This window comes from Pectinophora gossypiella, chromosome 5, assembly GCF_024362695.1.
Source record: "Pectinophora gossypiella chromosome 5, ilPecGoss1.1, whole genome shotgun sequence".
In the NCBI taxonomy this organism is placed as follows: Eukaryota; Metazoa; Arthropoda; class Insecta; order Lepidoptera; family Gelechiidae; genus Pectinophora; species Pectinophora gossypiella.
The window spans coordinates 9,497,525-9,518,050 of NC_065408.1; the positions used below are offsets into that span (position 1 = coordinate 9,497,525).

The following is a 20,526-nucleotide window of genomic DNA, read 5'->3' on the forward strand; positions in this document are numbered from 1 at the left end:
AAGGAGGGGCGGGGTGGAACTGTCATCTTCAATATGAGCGCCCATAGACTTAATGCGAGAATGACATATTATGTATGAAGATAACCGCCCATGAAGCCCAAACTCGGGTGCGGCGAAGGGATATTGCATCATTTCAATGCCGAGTTCCTAATAGGACTGCCAACCAACCACAGAGTACTTTGTATCATGCTGAAATATGTACCTAATGAGGCTTTTTGAAAAAAAAAAACAAAAAATATGTATGTTTTTAAGGTGCTATTACTGAACCCTAAGAAAAGTCGCGTAGCAAACGTCAAATCAAACGTCAATGTCATGATCGAGCGAGGCCGAGCCGAGCCATCGGAATCAAGTTGTAAAGTTAAAAGTTTGTGGTTTGCGACAAATTCGAAATAAATAGGTAAGTAAACATTTTCGTTATTACACACGTGGGTATTTTATTCTTGGTTATTGTTTATATATCTATTACATGTCGTTAAAGTAAATAAATTTACTTTATTCTTATTTTTAAAGTTATCGTTGTCTTCATGGTTAAGTTAACAGAAAAGTACTTGCTTAGTTCTAAAAAGTTTATAAAACTTAAGATATAGGTTGATAGAACTTTAAAAGTTATTTACGAACGTAAATACACCTACATCATGAACTCACGCAGGTAGTCTGAAGATAATAGTTTTTATATGTCATGAAGTCCTACGATGGACCATCAAACCGATAGCCCATATAATTGTGGCATGTTAGAAAGTACACAATCTGTCTTTTGGTATTTATGCTCAAGTCTTACCTGGTCCAATCCCTGTCAGTGGCTGTGCAACGGGGCATGCCGCTAGTGTAATGGGTTTGTTTGGACCAGGTCAGATTCAGAACACTTAAACGCATAGTTGGACATGACGAAGTTACGTATGTTTTTGATTATGCGACAAATTGTATTATATTAATATTATTTTAATTTTGTTGTCAATTACAGTAAGTTCCATTGTTTATGTTCTGTTTTGGAAAGATATTTGTACTTCGATTGTTACTAACATTGAATAAAAGCAACTGAATTATTTATCTTTATATATAAATGAAACAATCAAAGTGCATTTAGATTAGACTTTTCAAATCTAACAGTAACCCCTACTTTCTTGAAACAGTTTCTAAATTATGTCAAAGAAACTGGGTGCTATTTAAAAACCTTGCTTGTTTCCAACTTGTTAAGTCAGTTATAGTAGTAACATACAATTGAATCTGTGTAGACTGAACTATAAATCCGGTCCGGTATCGCACCATTTTAATTGTGTGGAGTGCTGTGCGCCTCACATTTTTATTATTACCCGGTGCGGTGGTGCTGTCGCCATGCACATCGTACCCGAAGTGGTATTTGACAAGTTCTTAAGGATAGCACAGATGGGACAGTTCGTGGTGTGGTGCAATTGTGAGGCTTTAATGCAAATTTCCTATGTAATTTGTATGAAAAAGCACACTGTAAAATTATAGAAAGAAAATTATAAAATTATAGAGTGATAATAAAATGTTGGACTTATTATTATGTTTTTCATGATTATTTAAGGAATGTATTTTGAAGCTGCAAAACATGAAATGAGTTGGAAAATCTGTAGCTACGTGAATTAGTAAATTAAGTGGTAGGTAGGAGTAGTAAAAATAATTGTTGTTCTTACTTGATGCTTTTTTATATATAGGAGGTCTTATAAAGAAGAAAATAGAAAAATAAAGTACCTATATTATGCATGACAATTACAATATTGTATATTGTAATAAACTTTACTTATTTATTTATTTAGGTACAAAGAATACAAATCAAAATAAATTCTTTTTTTAAATCATAGGTTCAATAATAGGAATCGATGGGCAAAAAATTCATATATCTGTGGCTCAGTTTATTATGTCACATTACAAATTGATCGATGTTTGACCTGCTATTGATTACATCAATTTTCATACAAATTCCATAGAACATTTTCGTTATCATGTTTCGTAAAAATCTCTTATTTGAGTAAGTTGTTGAACAGCCTATTGTTGCATCTTTTTATACTTTTGTGGCTCTGCCTGCCCCATTTTGGGTCTGGGGTGTGAGTTTGTGTATGTATAGGTAAGGGCATAACAAATATTACCTGCAAACTATGCAGCTACAAAAACAAAAAGTTTAAAAACAAAATAGTTATTAAAACAAACATTATTTTAAAGAGGAAATTAATCTAAGAGCATACCTATTAACTTAAGCAGGGCATATGAGTTTGGCACAGTCACCCAGGGTTCATGTTACATTATCGTTAAGTCAAATAAAATGCTATTGGAAATAAAATAATATTATTTAAAGTCCTTATAGCAGTAGGAAGCAGCTTTGCAAGAAAGTACCTACATCTTACTGAATAAGTATAATTTACAGCTCACCACAGTAAATCATGACTGAAAAAGATGGTGTTTCTTCCCTAAATTAATTTCTTAATTAAATTATTTCAAAGACCTGTAATGTAATCATAAGTCATATTATAAAAAATCTCTTTTGATCGCTTTTGAAAGTACCTAGTAACTTCTTATGTTAAAGACTCGCATAATTCAAAGTCGGCTAGTGGTCTCTGATAACCTTTTGTTTCGATAAACATATGACGGTAAACTCTTATCTACGAGTGTCAGAGTGAAATTCCAATACTGTAATACACTAGCCACTATAACATTATTGTAATTGAGACGAAAATACGTGCCTACGTAGTATATTGAGGTTGCATAAGCTAAACTTGTTTGTCTGTATTTGTTTCAGATATAAATTGAACTCTGACATTGATGTAAGACTTTAATTTATGTACTGTCCGTGAGATCCATTTATGAACAGTAGTCTGCGAGACTTCGACTATACGCGTACATGTATTAACGTCACGATGTGTATCATAAGATTCTTTTCATCCGAGGCATTTAGTGCTCATAAAACCAAGGAAATACTACAGAAGTTGAAGCTAGTTGATTCAGATGTGACCCAGTTATCAACTGAACTTTGTTACCATGTCGAGTTAGCTGAAGGTTGCGACTATCTCAATATCAACCAGATAAAAGTATTGCAATGGCTTCTCAGTTCCCCTATGCAGCCGCATGCTTTGAAGAATGAAACTGTGTATAAAAATGTGGAGCAAAATCAGCTGATCATTGAAATTGGACCAAGGTATATTTAAGATTATGACTTTATTATTTTATTTTTGCGTGGAGTGGAAATATTTTTTACACGCCATTGTTTTTCAGGTTCAACTTTTCAACAGCAGACTCCAGTAACTCTGTGCAAATATGCGAAAGTGTGGGCTTAAACGATATCGTCCGCCTTGAGGTTTCTACTCGGTACCTCATCACTTTCCAAAAAGCCAAAGATGTCACTAAGAAGCAATTTGAGGAGCTGGCTTCCTCACTGCACGATAGGATGACACAATGCATTTATACTAAGGAGAATCTCCCCCGCAAAAGTTTTAATGAAGGTCTACCCAAAGACCTTGAGCCATGGTTTGTTGTGCCATTACAGAAGGAAGGTAGACCTGCTATGGAGAAAGTAAACCAAAAGCTAGGTAAATAGTACTCTTATACATTGTTTTAAGTTTACGCGGTTATTATCATAATTAAAGCACATAATAACGGGTTCTTACCGCGATTAAATGGGGATATGAGAAGAAATATCGGGAGTCTCATATCCCCATTTAAACGCGGTAAGAACCCGTTATTATGTGTTTTAATTAAAATAGTACTCTTATCAAATCTAATCACTATAGGCACTTCAGATCACTTTAGAGACTTAAAATCAATGTTTATTTTACCAGGTTTGGCTTTCGACTCCTGGGATATGGACTTATACATGGATCTGTTCGTAAACAAACTAAAGAGAGACCCTACCAGCGTTGAGTTGTTTGATCTTGCTCAAAGCAACAGTGAGCACTCGCGTCATTGGTTCTTCAAGGTCAGTTTGAAGTACTTTTTGTTTTGTTGAGAGAATTTTGGTCTCCTACTTATCTGTGAATATGTTAATGAGACTTGTGTTTTCAGGGTAAGCTCATTCTGGACGGCAAAGAGATCGACGAATCACTAATTGATATGGTGGCGTCCACTCAAAACAACTCAAACGATAATAATGTCATCAAGTTTGGTGATAACAGCAGGTAAGATTTTATAAACATAAACAGCCTATATGCCACTGCTGGGCATAGGCCTCCCCTTAATCAACCGGAGGGGGTATGGATCGTACTCCACCACGCTGCTCCACTGCGGGTTGGTGGAGGTGTTACCAACAGCTTAACGTATCCTGCAAAACACGGAAACATCTTACTTTTTCAAACGATCAGGTGATTTAAGCTGAAAAGTCCTTACCAAACAAAAGACAGTCTCACAAAGTGATTTCGACAATGTCTCCATCGGGAATCGATCCCGGGCCTCCAAATTGTGAGCCTAAAGCTTTAACCACTAGACTATGGTGGCTGTTGTGGGTTTTGCATACGTTTTCTTAATTTTCCAGTGCCATAAAAGGTTTCAAGCATACGAAGTTGCGTCCTAAAGACGTCAAAGCCCCTTCCGAAGTTGTTCAAGAAGTGACCGAGTCAGACATCATCTTCACGGCAGAGACACATAACATGCCCACAGCGGTCGCGCCGTTCAGTGGAGCGACCACGGGCACTGGTGGCAGGATACGGGACGTGCAAGGAGTGGGAAGAGGAGGACACACAGTCGCCGGCACTGCGGGATACAGTGTTGGGAACCTGCATATTCCAGGTTCGAGGATTCGTAACTTATGTTGGTTATTTATTACTAAACCAACTAATTAACTTCAAGACAATGGTCATAAATATCATAAATCTGAAACAGAACGCCAATGTAGACTACGATGTATTATATTTCATAACTCCTTAGCTTTTAATGAGAAGGGTATATGAAAAATCTTCGATATGACAGTATGCCTAATGCTAAAAAACTATTCTAATCTCATTCTAATCTGTCTTTATGATTCAAACATTGACTTGTAATCAGACAAGTGAAAGTGAAAGAAGTCGATCAAAGACGTATTGTTATAATTTCTCATTTATTTCAGGATACGACTTGCCATGGGAAGAGAAAAACTGGGAGTACCCAAGCAACTTTGCTAGTCCCCTCCAAATCATCATTGAAGCTAGTAACGGAGCGTCGGATTATGGAAACAAGTTCGGTGAACCTGTGGTTTCAGGTAAGTTATACCTATGTTTAACTGGGCTATGGGTTACATTGTTGGGTTAGTAGTTTAGTGGTTGCAGAACCTTGACTTGTTTCTCGGCCAGTGTCATTATAAACCGTTTATCAACAGGACACTATGATATTTATCAACAGGACGCTATATTACCTAATATTCAATATCTCCTATACTTAAAGGTTGCCTGGAAGAGATTGCTACTTAGCAATAAGGCCGCCTATTGTACTAATTCTATTTCTCTTTTGTTTTGTATTTTGTTTTTTCCTGTTTGTGCAATAAAGTATTTGTTATGTTATGTTATGTTATGACACTACTTCTTCTACTATCGTGTGAAACCCTGGTGTCAGGGTTATTATTGAGCCTCCAATAACCCCTGACATGGCTCATATAACGACTACATACTTACATCAGTAAGTAGTAACCGGACCAACGGCTTAACGTGCCTTCTGAAGCATGGATCATCTTACTTTTGGGACAATCGGGTGATCAACCTGTAATGTCCTACTCAGAATAGGGATCACAAAGTGATATTTTATGATATTAGAATTCGGGACCTCCGGATCGTGAACCCAACGCTCAACTACTGAATGGAGATTGTTACTTAGTTTTTATTTATTTATTTCAAATCGGGAAACAAACAGCTTAAATAACAATTTAAAAAATGCAAATAGTTTGTACATTAGCCAATAAAGTCTCCACTTATAACTAAAACATGCATCACTGAGAAGTAGACAGAAGTTATAAATAAATTAACTAAGTAAGTAATACAAAAAAGAAAAGAAAAGTTGATGTTACATCTGTTCTAACGCTTTGAGGGCAGATATATGTCAATGCTATTGTATTTATCATTATATTTGCTACAAGTTCTAACTATAAAACGGTCCTTTAGGTAATTCGTTCTGCAATTTATTTAACACTTCATAAATCACACATACATTAATTTAAAAACATCGATAAACCTAAACAGGTTAGTTAGGAGGTCGAAAGGACAGTACTTATCTAATCAAATTGTTCCAGGATTTGTCCAGTCTTATGGTTTGAAGAATGGCGACAACGTGAGAGAGGAGTTCGTGAAACCTATCATGTTCAGTGGCGGCATCGGATACATGCCCCATACAATGATTAGGAAGAATCATCCCGAGAAAGGTATGATTTTATCGATTGACAAGTTAAGAGAGAATGTCTTGGAACGAGTGGGTTTTAGAATTTAAAAAAAAAGGGTATTTGACTGGGTCAAAGAAAAATTATAAAATGTTAATCTATAAATAGAAGCCACCCTAAAATGATCAAAAAACGATTTCATTTTACTTTTCGACTTATATTTGAATTTTATTTATGAATTAAGTATCAACCGCTTTTATTGATGACGTCTCAAGACAGTATTTCAATACAAACTCCAAGCTCAATACGGTACTTTGAGCGAGACCCAGAAAATTGTCAAGGTTGTTCAACTTATGCGCCACGGATTATAAACATTTTGGTAATATGTTATCTGTGTCTACAAATATAAAGTTGTAATTATTTTGGCAGGCATGCTGTTGGTGAAAGTAGGTGGTCCAGTGTATCGTATTGGTGTCGGTGGTGGCGCGGCTTCGTCCGTAGCCGTTCAGGGCGGCGACTCTCGAGACCACGCCCTCGACTTCGGAGCTGTGCAGCGAGGTCAGTTTATCTATTGTCTTTATATGTTTGTATACAGCAAATATATATCATAACATAAGCTAATGACTATACCGCAATTGGGGTAGTCAGAGGTACATCCATCGCAACATTAACTAAGTACCAACACCTTAGCCACCTTTCTGTTAGACCAGCGTTATAGATAGGTGTTGACTCCAATCGCCGTCTATAACGTTCGAACCAACTGTGTTGGTGAAAACTAATAACTCATTGTTGCATTAGTCCGGTACCGAGTTTCGACAACAAACAAACAAACATGTTAGGGTACATTATATTGGTATCTAATGGCATAAAACCACTTACCAGGATAAAATGTAACAGCCCATGATGATCTAGGCAGTAACAGCCCATAAGCTTAAAGAATAGAACAGAATAAAGCTAAATCAATCGATGGACAAACAATTTGTTAAAAGTGTATTTTAATTTATTACTTTTGCAGGCGATGCTGAAATGGGGAATCGTCTCAATCGTGTCGTAAGAGGTTGTTTGGAGTCTGATATAAATCCGGTTGAGTGTAAGTCTCTTTTAAAATTGTTATTTTTGACCAATATGGACTTACGGCATACAACTATGGGGTACAACTGCTAACTCCAACATTGAAATACTCCAGAGGTTCCAGTCAAAAGTACTTAGATTAATAGTAGATGCTCCTTGGTACGTAACAAATGTCATGATACATCACGATCTTTAAATAAAAACAGTCAAGGAAGAAATCAAAAGTAATATATCAAAGTACAAAAATAGGCTGGTAAACCATTGAAATCAAATGAAATGGCAGTGGATCTAATGAGAAACCCAAACATTTTTTTGAGACTGAAGAGGAAAGCGCCATAAGATTTAATCAAGTAACCATTTAGGATGGGACTATGGTTCCATGCCTTGCAAGTCTAATAGTATGGAGAATCAAATATATTTATTTATTTATTTATTTATTTATTAACACAAATTACATAGACATATTGCTGAATGTCCTTGATCTCCTTGAGGAGATAATACAAAAATGATTCTTATAGATTATTTTACAAAAATGTCTGAATCATTTAGCAAGTTATTGTAATGACTTTAAACTTTACAGCCATTCATGACCAAGGCGCCGGTGGTAACGGCAACGTATTGAAGGAGCTGGTAGAGCCAGAAGGGGCAGTGGTCTTCACTAAGGAATTCCAACTAGGAGACCCCACTATCACCACACTTGAGCTGTGGGGCGCCGAGTATCAAGAAAACGATGCACTCCTATGCTCTAAGACAAACAAACACATACTAGAAGGTAATTGAGGGTACTTTTTATCTGCAGTAAGCTTTTTTATTTCGATATGTTATTGAAAATGTGATTTTGTACTTAGTATTTAGAAGAGTCTGGATAACGGCTAACATACAGAACTCCTATACGTATTTTACTAGGTGTTTTAGAAAAAATATTTGGTTATATAAATATACCTAGATAGAAGTATAAACTTGTTATTGTTGCGTATGGCCAAAAAATATCTTGCGGGGGTCATGACCAGTTTAAGCTCCCTCAACCGGGTCTCTGCCGATCGGTCACACAATGCAGCTCGGCTATGCCACCTATCGGAAAAAATCATATACAGTACCTCGTACAGTGACATCGTAACGAATACTGAGGGGGATTTTGCAACGGAAAATTCCACTTGACATCAACTGAATCATCCCTCAAAGTTTTCGTTACGATGTCACTAACACCCTGTGTTAGGATAGTTTTAGGCTTTACGGGTTCTTATCGGGAGTCTCATATCCCTGCTTTAAACGCGGTAAGAGCCCGTTATGTGTTTTAATTATGTATATATTAATGAATATCGTCTTATTTCTACTGGTATTTTCTATTTTTTATTACAGAAATATGCAACCGTGAGCGGTGTCCGGTGTCGTTTGTAGGCGAAGTGACGGGTGACGGATACATGAGTCTCGTCGAGGATTCTCTGAACGAGAAATACCTAAGCCGACCGGTCAGGAGCAGGCCAGATGTCCAGGCCAAGCTGCCGTATGACTTGCACTTGGAAGCTGTCTTAGGTATGTTTAATAACTTCTGGGTTTTTTATCCCTGTTTTACTTGTTCCCGCAACCTGAAACAAATGGAAGTTTTAAGACAATGTGTATACGACTTGAAACCTAGGGCATTTTACAAAACTTTTTGATAAACTGCCAGATAAGGGATCTGTTAGATAAGTGTCTAATAACAGTTATCTTCCACTATTCGTCATTTAGGGTATCAGATGCTGCATTCTATAATTCGTAAAGGCGAAATAAGTCTAAAAACATGGCTAGAGAATATTATGTTGTTATCTATCATAATTTTAAGTAAGTTTAAGGTGGTTCTCAGACGATGCGGTGGCGGTTTCGGTTGGCGTTTTCGTTATATGTATGTAAACCTGTAATTGATAATATATTTTAATGTAATTGAATTCCGTAATAATATTTAATTTCATTGAATTTTTTAATATCTGTGACGTGTAATTATTATTATCAATAAATGACTATGACTATGACTAAACCGACGCGTCGATTCTTAACAAGCGAGCCAACAGAGCGACCGCGCTATCGCTCCGCCTCGCCGCGCGGTGAATCGCTACATTAGTCGCGTAACTGCGACCGCGTCGTGTGATAACCGCCTTAGTCTCCATTTCGTTCTTATAATTTCACTCAATTCTTCCAGGCAATATGCCACGTAAAACATTCGACTTGAAGCAAGACAAGAGGACCAAGCTTCCACTGAGCTTGCCAAAGGATATCACGGTTAAGAGTGCCCTCGACAGAGTGCTGAGGCTCGTCAATGTGGCTAGCAAGAGATACTTGACTAACAAGGTGAGTTTTGTAGTTATTATAATATATCAGACAGTTTCCTATATTTGATAACGAACCGGATGACACATCATAGCAGACCTAATTTATTTTCTTTAAAATTTGTAACAACATGCAGTCATACAATATACATACATACATTACACCTTTCTTCACCTACTTCACACGCATACACACCCTAACAATTTCACACACCGATCTCTTTGTGCAACACGTGTATTTCTATAATTATTTTTTTATATTCCATTTCATCTCATTTTATCAGCTGTTTTAATTAAGTATAAGTCTTATGTATTCGCTCGTATATAAGTAATGTAAAATTTGATTTGTCATACTTTTTAATTGGCCAGCAAGAATTTAAGCTATGTAATGATATAAATTATGTTAGCTGTAAAGTATTCAAGAAACAATGAAATAAAATAAATAAAAACACCTCCACCAACCCGCATTGGAGCAGCGTGGTGGAGTATGCTCCATACCCCCTCCGGTTGATTGAGGGGAGGCCTGTGCCCAGCAGTGGGAAATATATAGGCAGTTTATGTTTATGTAAATAAAATATCCCAACCCAATGGGTTGGTCAGAGATACATCCATCGTATGAGGATTAAGTACCCAAACCTCACCTTGATTTCTGTTAGACCAAAGTGATAGTTGGTGAGCCGTATCGCCATCTATAATGGTCAAGCCAACTGTGTTGTATCAGTAACACTGATTGAGGGGGCACTTATTGGGGGACGCACGTTAAGCCTTTGGTCCCGGTTACTACTTACTGATGTAAGTGCTTAGTCGTTACTCGAGTCATGTCAGGGGCAGCTCAGTAATAAACCTGACACCAGGGTTGATGAGGTTGGTAATCCACCTCGCAACCCACACGATAGGAGAAGGGGGACTTATGGGTTACTTATACCTACACTTCATCGAGCTTTTTGTTCATCTTCCGACGGATGTACCTCTTGACTACCCTAATTGGGATATAGTTGTGAGCTTATGTTTTCTGACACTGATTTAATAACACATTATGACTCATTATTGGTACTACTTTCTGCCTTGTGCCTGTGTCCTTTTTGAGCGTTTGAAATGTCATTAACATTTCCTACATCACCAGGTAGACAGATGCGTGACGGGTCTGGTGGCCCAGCAACAGTGCGTGGGTCCGTTGCACACGCCGCTAGCCGACTGTGCCATCATCGCGCTCTCATACACCGACCTCGTCGGCTCGGCCACTTCCATCGGCACTCAGAACATCAAGGGTCTTTTAGACCCGGCGGCCGGAGCGAGACTGTCTTTGGGAGAAGCTCTCACTAATTTGGTAAGATTAATTTTCTTTATTTTCTTTATCAACTTTCGCAAAGGCAAAGGATGAGTGACCACAAAAAAAAAAGTTTTCATCTCGAGCTCCTCCGTGCTTCGGAAGGCACGTTAAGCCGTTGGTGCCGGCTGCATTAGCAGTCGTTAATAACCATCAATCCGCACTGGGCCCGCGTGATGGTTTAAGGCCCGATCTCCCTATCCATCCATAGGGAAGGCCCGTGCCCCAGCAGTGGGGACGTTAATGGGCTGATGATGATGAATTTTCTTTATAATACAGTGTTGTATATCCAACTTACAGTGAGCTCAAACGCTGCTTAAATCATCTGTTAGCTAATCAACCGTTATCTTGTAACTGGGTTTGCAAAAAGACTCCCGTTCACCGCTAACAGAAGTCTGTGCAACAATTCTGTGACTTAACTGGGACTTTAAAGTCCTGTTAGATTTAATTGGCGTTTGAACATCTCACTGTTAGTTCCCAAAATTACCTAGATTAGGTACTTTTACTGGTACAGTTCCATCCGCTTAAAAAATCCCTTATCAGCTTCATTTGTATGCAAAAAGGTTCCACTTTAATTTCTTCTTTTCTTTGAAGTCGCTCTTCTAGCATGAAAACGCCTCGAATGAAACCATTATGACATGGAAAGTAAAATCATTATTGTTTCAATTATATTATTATTGTATTGTTAGTAGAACTTTTATAAGAGCCGTGGTAGCCCAGTTAGTAGAACGCTGGCCTCTCACTTTGAGGTCGCAGCTTCGAATCCCATTGAGGCCTAAACCATTGATTGTCGAATTTGTTTTCGATTTCATGTTTGGATCATAAATTATTATTGCGTGCTCAGCGAAGAAGGAAAACATCGTGAGGAACCCACATTGTGACCTAACCTGTATTGGGCTGGTTTTCCCTTAGCGGGTTGGAAAGTCAGACAGGCAGTCGCTTTCGTAAAAAAACCGGACCTGTCAAATCTTCAGGTTCAATATTCAATATTCTTTATGTGTATACTATGATGGTGTACAAATTGGTAAGTTACATATGAGTTTCACATCACAGACCCTTTCGGGCACAACAAAATAGAAGTTTAAAAGAAAGAAGGAAGCTTTTCAAATAGTAACATTAGTACCTATTGAGCAAGGTACTAATGTTACTATTAGGTTAGGTAAGCGGATCCTGTGAAAAACTGGGTAATGCTAGGGAGATGATAGTAGAACTTTTGTAACTTCTTTCTTTCAACAGGTCTTCGCCGGTATATCAGAGTTAGAAGACGTCAAATGCAGCGGCAACTGGATGTGGGCAGGCAAGACTGGTGCGGAAGGCGCGGCATTAGTAGTCGCTTGTGACGCGGTGTGTGCCGCCATGAAGGCGATAGGCGTCGCCGTCGACGGCGGGAAGGACTCGCTGTCAATGTGCGCGCATGTCGCGGGGGAGAAAGGTAGTGTTTATCTGGTTTATAATTTCGACAGTATTCGCAATTCCGAATACAAACTTTATCGTGTATCAAAAATTTACGGTCTTTAAAAGTTTTTTGCACTTTACTACTCACAGTTACGTTACGAAATGAATTTATCGTGTGTGATATTAACGTACATAATCTAACCAGTGTAGCTATCTATCTAATTATTATTTAATATTTTCTTTAAATTCATCGTCTCCATAGCGTTATCCCGTTTTTTCACAGCGTCCGCTTACTGAACCGGACTTGTCAATAGGTTCGAATTCTTTTCCGATCGGTTTTTTATAAGTATTTCTTTAAATTATAATGCAAATTGTTTGTTTCAGTGAAATCACCGGGTACTCTGGTAGTGTCTACGTACGCCCCTTGTCCCGATATTACTGTCAAAATTGAACCGACCCTGCTAAAGGAAGGCGCTGCACTCATTCACGTTCCGGTTACTGATAAGTACAGGTGTGTATGTAATTATTTGACAGAGAAAGTACTTTATATCGTGGACAGCGATAGGGCTCAACGCCTATCACGTTGGTCTAAATGACAGGTCTTGGAAAGATCAGTGAGGTATGGGTACTAACTTCATCTTGCGATGGATGTACCTCTATCTACCCTAATCGGGATATAGTCGTGGGTTTACGTTATGTTCAAAGTACTTTATTGTGGTTTTTATTGTGTAATAATTGGCTAGTTTTCTAGCTCAAAGATGAATTGCGTCAAAAAATGTTTTCATTTTCTATTTAACTTAATTTATGATTTTTAATAAAGAAAAATGTAATAATAATGCGACATTTTGTCACGTTTTTCTATGACGTCACAGGTTGCTTTTTCATACAAATTCCATAGTAATTTCGTGTTTTGACGTTTAGTAAAAAGTAACTGATTTGACTTGGTGGAAAGTACCCTATTATCAATTGTATTATATTGGTTGCAGGCTTGGCGGATCAGCATTAGCTCAGTGCTATAAGCAACTCGGGGACAACCCACCGGACCTTGACGACCCGGCGGTTCTGAGATCTCTGTTCAAAATTACTCAGAAGCTCTTGAAAGGTTCGTATTGCGCTCATGAATATTTTGATAAAATACAAGTTCTTATCTAACCGTCAGAGGGATTATGTACATTATAACCGATGAACATTGTTATGGGCGACATGCTTGATCCCTTGTCACCATAAGCTTCATCATATCCATCTTAGGACTTCGTAAACTTCGTATCAACAGTGGGTGCAAGTAGTAGTAGTAGTTTTGTATGTATGTATATTTATCTATCTGCTCGGACGGTAAACCTTTTATGGTTTTTATAAAAGGTTATTTTTAAAGATTCGTTTACTAAAAGGGGTACTTATTCTACTTATGTCAATGAATCTCTCCTAATTACAGAAAAGAAACTGTTATCCGGACACGACATCAGCGAAGGAGGTTTTATAACAACAGTCCTTGAGATGGGCATTGGAGGTCTTCGTGGTCTCACTTTAGACCTTAAGGCCAATGTATCTGCTATCGAAGCTCTCTTCAACGAAGAGCTTGGCATTGTTCTAGAAGTTGATCAGAAGGATGTCACTTACGTGCTCGATCAATACAAGAAAGGTGGCGTCAATGCCAAAGTTATTGGTGCCGTCGGGAAATATGGAATGAATTCGCAGGTAATTTAGTGTTTTGTATAAGCTGCACATCCCATCTGCGCGTCCACTTGAGGGGAATCAGTGCGAACGGGCAGTAGGTAGCGTCAGCATTTGCGAATTGCTATAGGTTGTCATAGCAACCTCCTCAATTTGGATTTGAATCATCAACACTGATGTTAGCGTCGCTGTTGAGCCACCAAAGGCCTTTGACATGCCTTTGACCACATACGTACTTATAAGTAAATAGTAGCCGACACCGACTGCCTTCCGAAGATCGAATCATCTTACTTTCGGATAACCGTATGATGAGCCTGCAATTTCCTAACCAAACTAGCGATCGGGATTTCCGGAACCCGGGACCTCCATATCGTGAGTTGAACGGTCAACTACTGGGCGGTTCCAATGAACGTAGCTCTGGGAGTTGATACAAAGCAAGATTTTTTACGCTCCTTCAGCTCTGACTTCGCTTAAGTGAGTGTGCTGCCTTAGTAGTTTTAAAATGCTATAAGTATATTGATAGGGCAAGGGTTTCGATCCTGCCGTAATAGTTTTAAACATGCTATACATAGGCAGGGGTTTCGGATTTTGCCTTAGTAGTTTTAACCACGGTATAGGTAGGCAGGGGTTTCGGATTTCGCCTTAGTAGTTTTAAACACGCTATACATAGGCAGGGGTTTCGATTCTGCCTTAGTAGTTTTAAACACGCTATACATAGGCAGGGGTTTCTGATTCTGCCTTAGTAGTTTTGAACACGCTATACATAGGCAGGGGTTTCTGATTCTGCCTTAGTAGTTTTAAACACGCTATACATAGGCAGGGGTTTCTGATTCTGCCTTAGTAGTTTTAAACACTCTATACATAGGCAGGGGTTTCGATTCTGCCTTAGTAGTTTTAAACGCGGTATAGATAGGCAGGGGTTCCGCTATACATAGGCAGGGGTTTCGGATTTTGCCTGAGTAGTTTTAAACACGGTATAGATAGGCAGGGGTTTCGGATTTCGCCTTAGTAGTTTTAAACACGCTATACATAGGCAGGGGTTTCGATTCTGCCTTAGTAGTTTTAAACACGCTATACATAGGCAGGGGTTTCTGATTCTGCCTTAGTAGTTTTGAACACGCTATACATAGGCAGGGGTTTCTGATTCTGCCTTAGTAGTTTTAAACACGCTATACATAGGCAGGGGTTTCTGATTCTGCCTTAGTAGTTTTAAACACGCTATACATAGGCAGGGGTTTCGATTCTGCCTTAGTAGTTTTAAATACGCTATACATAGGCAAGGGTTTCGATTCTTCCTTAGTAGTTTTAAATACGCTATACATAGGCAAGGGTTTCGATTCTTCCTTAGTAGTTTTAAATACGCTATACATAGGCAGGGGTTTCTGATTGTGCCTTAGTAGTTTTAAACACGCTATACATAGGCAGGGGTTTCGATTCTGCCTTAGTAGTTTTAAACACGCTATACATAGGCAGGGGTGTCTGATTCTGCCTTAGTAGTTTTAAATACGCTATACATAGGCAAGGGTTTCGATTCTTCCTTAGTAGTTTTAAATACGCTATACATAGGCAAGGGTTTCGATTCTTCCTTAGTAGTTTTAAATACGCTATACATAGGCAAGGGTTTCGATTCTTCCTTAGTAGTTTTAAATACGCTATACATAGGCAAGGGTTTCGATTCTTCCTTAGTAGTTTTAAATACGCTATACATAGGCAAGGGTTTCGATTCTTCCTTATTAGTTTTAAATACGCTATACATAGGCAAGGGTTTCGATTCTTCCTTAGTAGTTTTAAATACGCTATACATAGGCAAGGGTTTCGATAATGGTTTATATGTATTCGACTTTGAGTGTATACGGCACATATTAATTGGTCGTTATTGATGATTGCTTCATTTATATTGCAGGTGGTGGTAAAAGTAAACGGAGAGAATGTTCTGGACACTACACTCATAGACGTATATAGGATGTGGGAGGAGACCAGCTACCAACTGGAATGTCTACAGGCCAACTCTGACTGCGTCCGACAGGAATGGCAAGGTAGGTCTGAGATCCTGAACTCAAAGCCTGATGTAAATAATTTGATAAACCATTTTCTGCTATGCAACGACCTTGGTGGTCCATTGGTTTGAGCGACATAGGGACATATCACGAAAATCACTTTGTGATCCCTAGTTTGGTTAGGACATTACAGGCTGATCACCTGATTGTCTGAAAGCAAGATGATTCGTGCTTCGGATGGCACGTTAAGCCGGTCCCGGTTACTACTTACTGATGCAAGTTAGTAGTCGTTACATGAGCCATACCAGGGGCCTTTGGCGGTTCAATAGTAACCCTGACACCAGGCAGGATGGGGTTGGTAATCCACCTCACAACCCACACGATAGAAGAAGAAGAAGTACAAACATATACTGTTTTTTAAAAAGAATTAAGTTTATTGTTTTAAATATTGATACCGGTTACAAATAACACTAGTATTACAGTTGTGCATACATACATAAACTCACGCCTATTTCCCACCGGGGTAAGCAGAGACTATAGAATTCCATTACATTATTATTTACAGTTGTGCTTGTATACATTAATAGTTATCTTTATGTTTGATCCAATTATTCCTGCAAATGGTTACGTAACATAATATAGCATCACACCTGTATCCCCAAAGGGGTAGGCAGATGTGTAATAGTACATCCACTCCTCGCCAGGTGTATAAGTCCCATGCAATAGCCTACTGCCATTAACCGGGCACAAATCCTGGAAACCAACATGAAATAATTTATCTTAAAATATATTTATCAAATAATTATACTGTACAATGTTTTTAATTCTAGTGACAAGCATTACTCACATACATCACAAGAGCACCTTTTTTAACGTTTCACCTTCAAAAACATTTATTAAATACTTATTTTAATACTTATTAAAAGTAATTGTCACCTTTCTTATATACTTGTATTTCTGAATGCTAAGCACTGAGTACACATTATAACGATTATAGAGGCTAGATAGATTACTGCCCAAATAATTTACCCACGTAACATTTTTAACATAAAAGTTCGATTATCATAACAGTCAAACCTTTTTTTTGTGTGGAATGTGGTAAGGTTTGTACTTAAGTTTGATATTTATTTTCAGGGCTGGAGAAAAGAAAAGGCGTTACGTACAACGTCACATTCGATCCTTCCGCAGCGGTCGTCAAAACTAAATCTATTAGGGTTGCGGTGCTGCGTGAAGAAGGTGCGGTTCCATTTTGTGGAATAATAATATTTTTCTACTAACTAAATTCTGCAGGATATACTCACTCACAACCTCTATGGTCTAGTGGTTAGAGCGTTAAACTCACGATCTGGAGGTCCGGGTTCGAGTCCCAATGGGGACATTGTCGAAATCACTTTGTGAGACTGTCCTTTGTTTGGTAAGGACTTTTCAGGCTTGAATCACCTGATTGTCCGAAAAAGTAAGATGATTCCGTGCTTCGGAGGGCACGTTAAGCCGTTGGTCCCGGCTATTAGCCGTAAAAACACCTCCACCAACCCACAGTGGAGCAGCGTGGTGGTGTATGTTCCATACCCCCTCCTGTTGATTGAGGGGAGGCCTGTGCCCAGCAGTGGGACGTATATAGGCTGTTTATGTATACTCACTGGGTTAGTGACAAAATCCTCATAGCACAGCCCGTCCGAAAGGGTGGGGTATTTCAGTAAGAAATTTAGTATTCAGTACAGAACTTTCTTTCATTTCTATAGGTTCAAGATAAATTATGAAATTCTGATTACTAAATAAAGACAGATTTAGAACTAACAACAACATTATCTTTTATCTATTTAACTTAGTTATGAATTTTAATGCAAAGGAGAGAGAGAGAGAGAATCAAGAAAAACGTAATAATAAGTCCAAAATTTTATCACGTTGTTCTATGACGGACGTCACAGTGTGCTTTTTCATACAAATGCCATAGTAATTTCGTGTTCTGACGTTTAGTAAAAGTAACTGATTTGACTAGTTGGTAACTAGCCAATTCCCGTTTCAGGTACCAATGGTGACCGTGAGATGATCGCGTCTCTCCTCATGGCGAACTTCGAAGTGTTTGACGTGACCATGAGTGATCTGCAAAGAAAGAAAATCACACTCGACGCCTTCCAAGGGCTGGTGTTCCCTGGTGGATTCAGTTATGCCGGCAAGTAAATTAATAAAAAATGTCTCACATTTATGGGTGAGGATATTTTTTGCACTGTACTCTAGACTATCAGTTATTTATTCCTATCATACATTACAAGATATTTTTATGTCAACTAGCACTGTTAAACTAGAGAAGGTTTGTGTCGAGATAACTTACAACTTTACATATACATCTAATCTAGCCTACAAGATCCCACTACTGGGCAAATACCTCCCCTTGTTCTTTCCATTTTTCGCGGTCCTGTGCGTACTCTGGCCAATCATTCCAGCAAGCTTCCCAAGTACATGCACCTCTACAACACAATAATAATGTATGTTTTATCTCCAGACACATTGGGTTCCGCCAAGGGCTGGGCAGCGGGCATCCTATTCTCCGAGGGTCTTAGCTCGCAGTTCACACACTTCAAGAACCGAACCGACACATTCTCGCTCGGCGTGTGTAACGGTTGTCAGCTGATGGGTCTACTTGGCTGGTTCGATCCCGAGCCGAAGCAGAGTGATAGGAAACAAGTATTTTTGGACCATAACGCTTCTGAAAGGTATGTCATGTGAATGTTAGAATAGTATGTTAACAGTAGTCACAGGTACATTCATCGCAAGATGAACTAAGTACCCACACCTCACCGAGCTTTTTGTTAGACCAACGTGATAGGCGGTATCTCTGGCTATATCGGTCGAGCCAACTGTGTTAGTACAATAATATATAAATATTCGTCAGTAATTCCTATTTGGGTCGGCAGAATCAAGTCACCAAATACGTTGAACTGTTAGTCACATATTATTGTCCGTGTCCTTGTATAGCTGCTTGTATACATACCGACATGCGACTTCTACGACGTACCAGCGTGGCATATTCACATTTTCCCCTCTCGTTTCTTGCCTAGCATGGACGAATTTACGTTTGTTATACAGAAAAGGAAACACTTGATCCAAAATCCAAATATCCACCACAAATGAGATCTATGTAACTTGAGAGTAGCCCACTAAATCTTGACTTTATCTGCCATAGGTTCGAATGCCGCTGGAGCGCGGTGAAGATAACGGAAGACACGACTAAAGAGGACGTATGGTTCCGCGGTATGGGCGGCAGTGTACTCGGAGTGTGGGTCGCGCACGGAGAAGGTCGCTTCACAGTGTCCGAGCCTCATTTACTCTCCGCCTTGCACAAGAATCGCCAAGTCGCCATGCAGTATGTCGATGATAATGGAGCGCCCACCGAAGTTTATCCGATGAACCCCAACGGTAGCCCTGGTGAGTAGTAAATGTTCGACCTGGCGATGTTAATGATTCATTATTTAGTCTTACCACTATAGTAACATTATTATATTATATACATCAATGGTCTTAGGTAGCAAGATGGAACAGGAAAAAGCAGTGGGGACACTTTACTTAAAATCAAGATTCAATTTCTTTTTTGATTTCGATACTATGACATAAACATGTGTCAAAATTTGAACTGATTTCTCGAGCCAACTAACTGAATTTTCCCCCAGACGGGTTGGCGGGCGTGCGGTCCCGCGACGGGCGTCACGTGGCCATGATGCCGCACCCGGAGCGCTGCGTGCTGCGCTGGCAGGCCGCCGCGCCGCCCGCCGCTCCCCCACGCGCGTCCGACCCGGCCAGCAACGCCTCACCATGGATACGGCTCTTCCAAAACGCCTACACTTGGGCTTCCCAGCAATAGACCAACTGCTCAAAATTGTCTTTTTATTAGAATTTTGATATTCAAAAAAGAATAATTGTTGAACTATGAGTATGGCGTTTGACCTTTGTCCACAAACATTCTCTCAACAGTTATATTAAGCGCATTTCGTTTATTCTTTTTTTGTGGTACATTATGGTTAACCTACTTAATTTTTCAATTCAAAATCTAATTTTATTAGATATCTGTTAATTTTAAGTTTTTCAATTTTCCTAAAAAAATATTGTTGTTGGACGCACCATACAAGTATTTACTAGCTAATGATAAAAATATGACAAATGAAATTGTCACTGTATAATCCAGTTTTATAAAAGAATATTAGGAAGCGGATTCCTCGAATAATAATGTTAAAGTATTTAATAAGAATCCATTCATTAGGCCTCATACATCTTTCCTAGATGACTTATACAGTGTCTAGGAGGCACTTTTATTAAGTATAATTACAAATATTTTTGAGAAAATAAACTATTAAGTACTGTACTTTATATACACATTTCTACATATATATTTGTTATTTTATTTTTATAAAAATGTAATTATATACATTATAAGAAAGCCTGTGATGAAATCACATAAAAAGTCGTCTTCCAATAAATCAT

General features: G+C 38.7%; 1 protein-coding gene across 1 annotated transcript; it reads left to right on the plus strand.

The window, feature by feature from the left end:
* The first annotated feature begins 298 nt into the window (after positions 1-298).
* Positions 299-20,495, plus strand: LOC126366963 (phosphoribosylformylglycinamidine synthase). Its single transcript, XM_050010307.1, has 24 exons — positions 299-397; positions 2,756-3,151; positions 3,229-3,542; positions 3,792-3,928; positions 4,015-4,127; positions 4,481-4,734; positions 5,051-5,182; positions 6,203-6,331; positions 6,716-6,844; positions 7,302-7,376; positions 7,938-8,129; positions 8,717-8,890; positions 9,534-9,682; positions 10,784-10,987; positions 12,224-12,419; positions 12,767-12,893; positions 13,369-13,484; positions 13,815-14,077; positions 15,957-16,089; positions 17,185-17,286; positions 18,077-18,223; positions 18,554-18,764; positions 19,235-19,476; positions 19,719-20,495. The coding sequence occupies exons 2-24, from the start codon at positions 2,820-2,822 to the stop codon at positions 19,907-19,909; spliced, it is 4,062 nt and encodes a 1,353-aa protein (XP_049866264.1). The 5' UTR covers positions 299-397; positions 2,756-2,819; the 3' UTR covers positions 19,910-20,495.
* Positions 20,496-20,526: the final 31 nt, after the last annotated feature.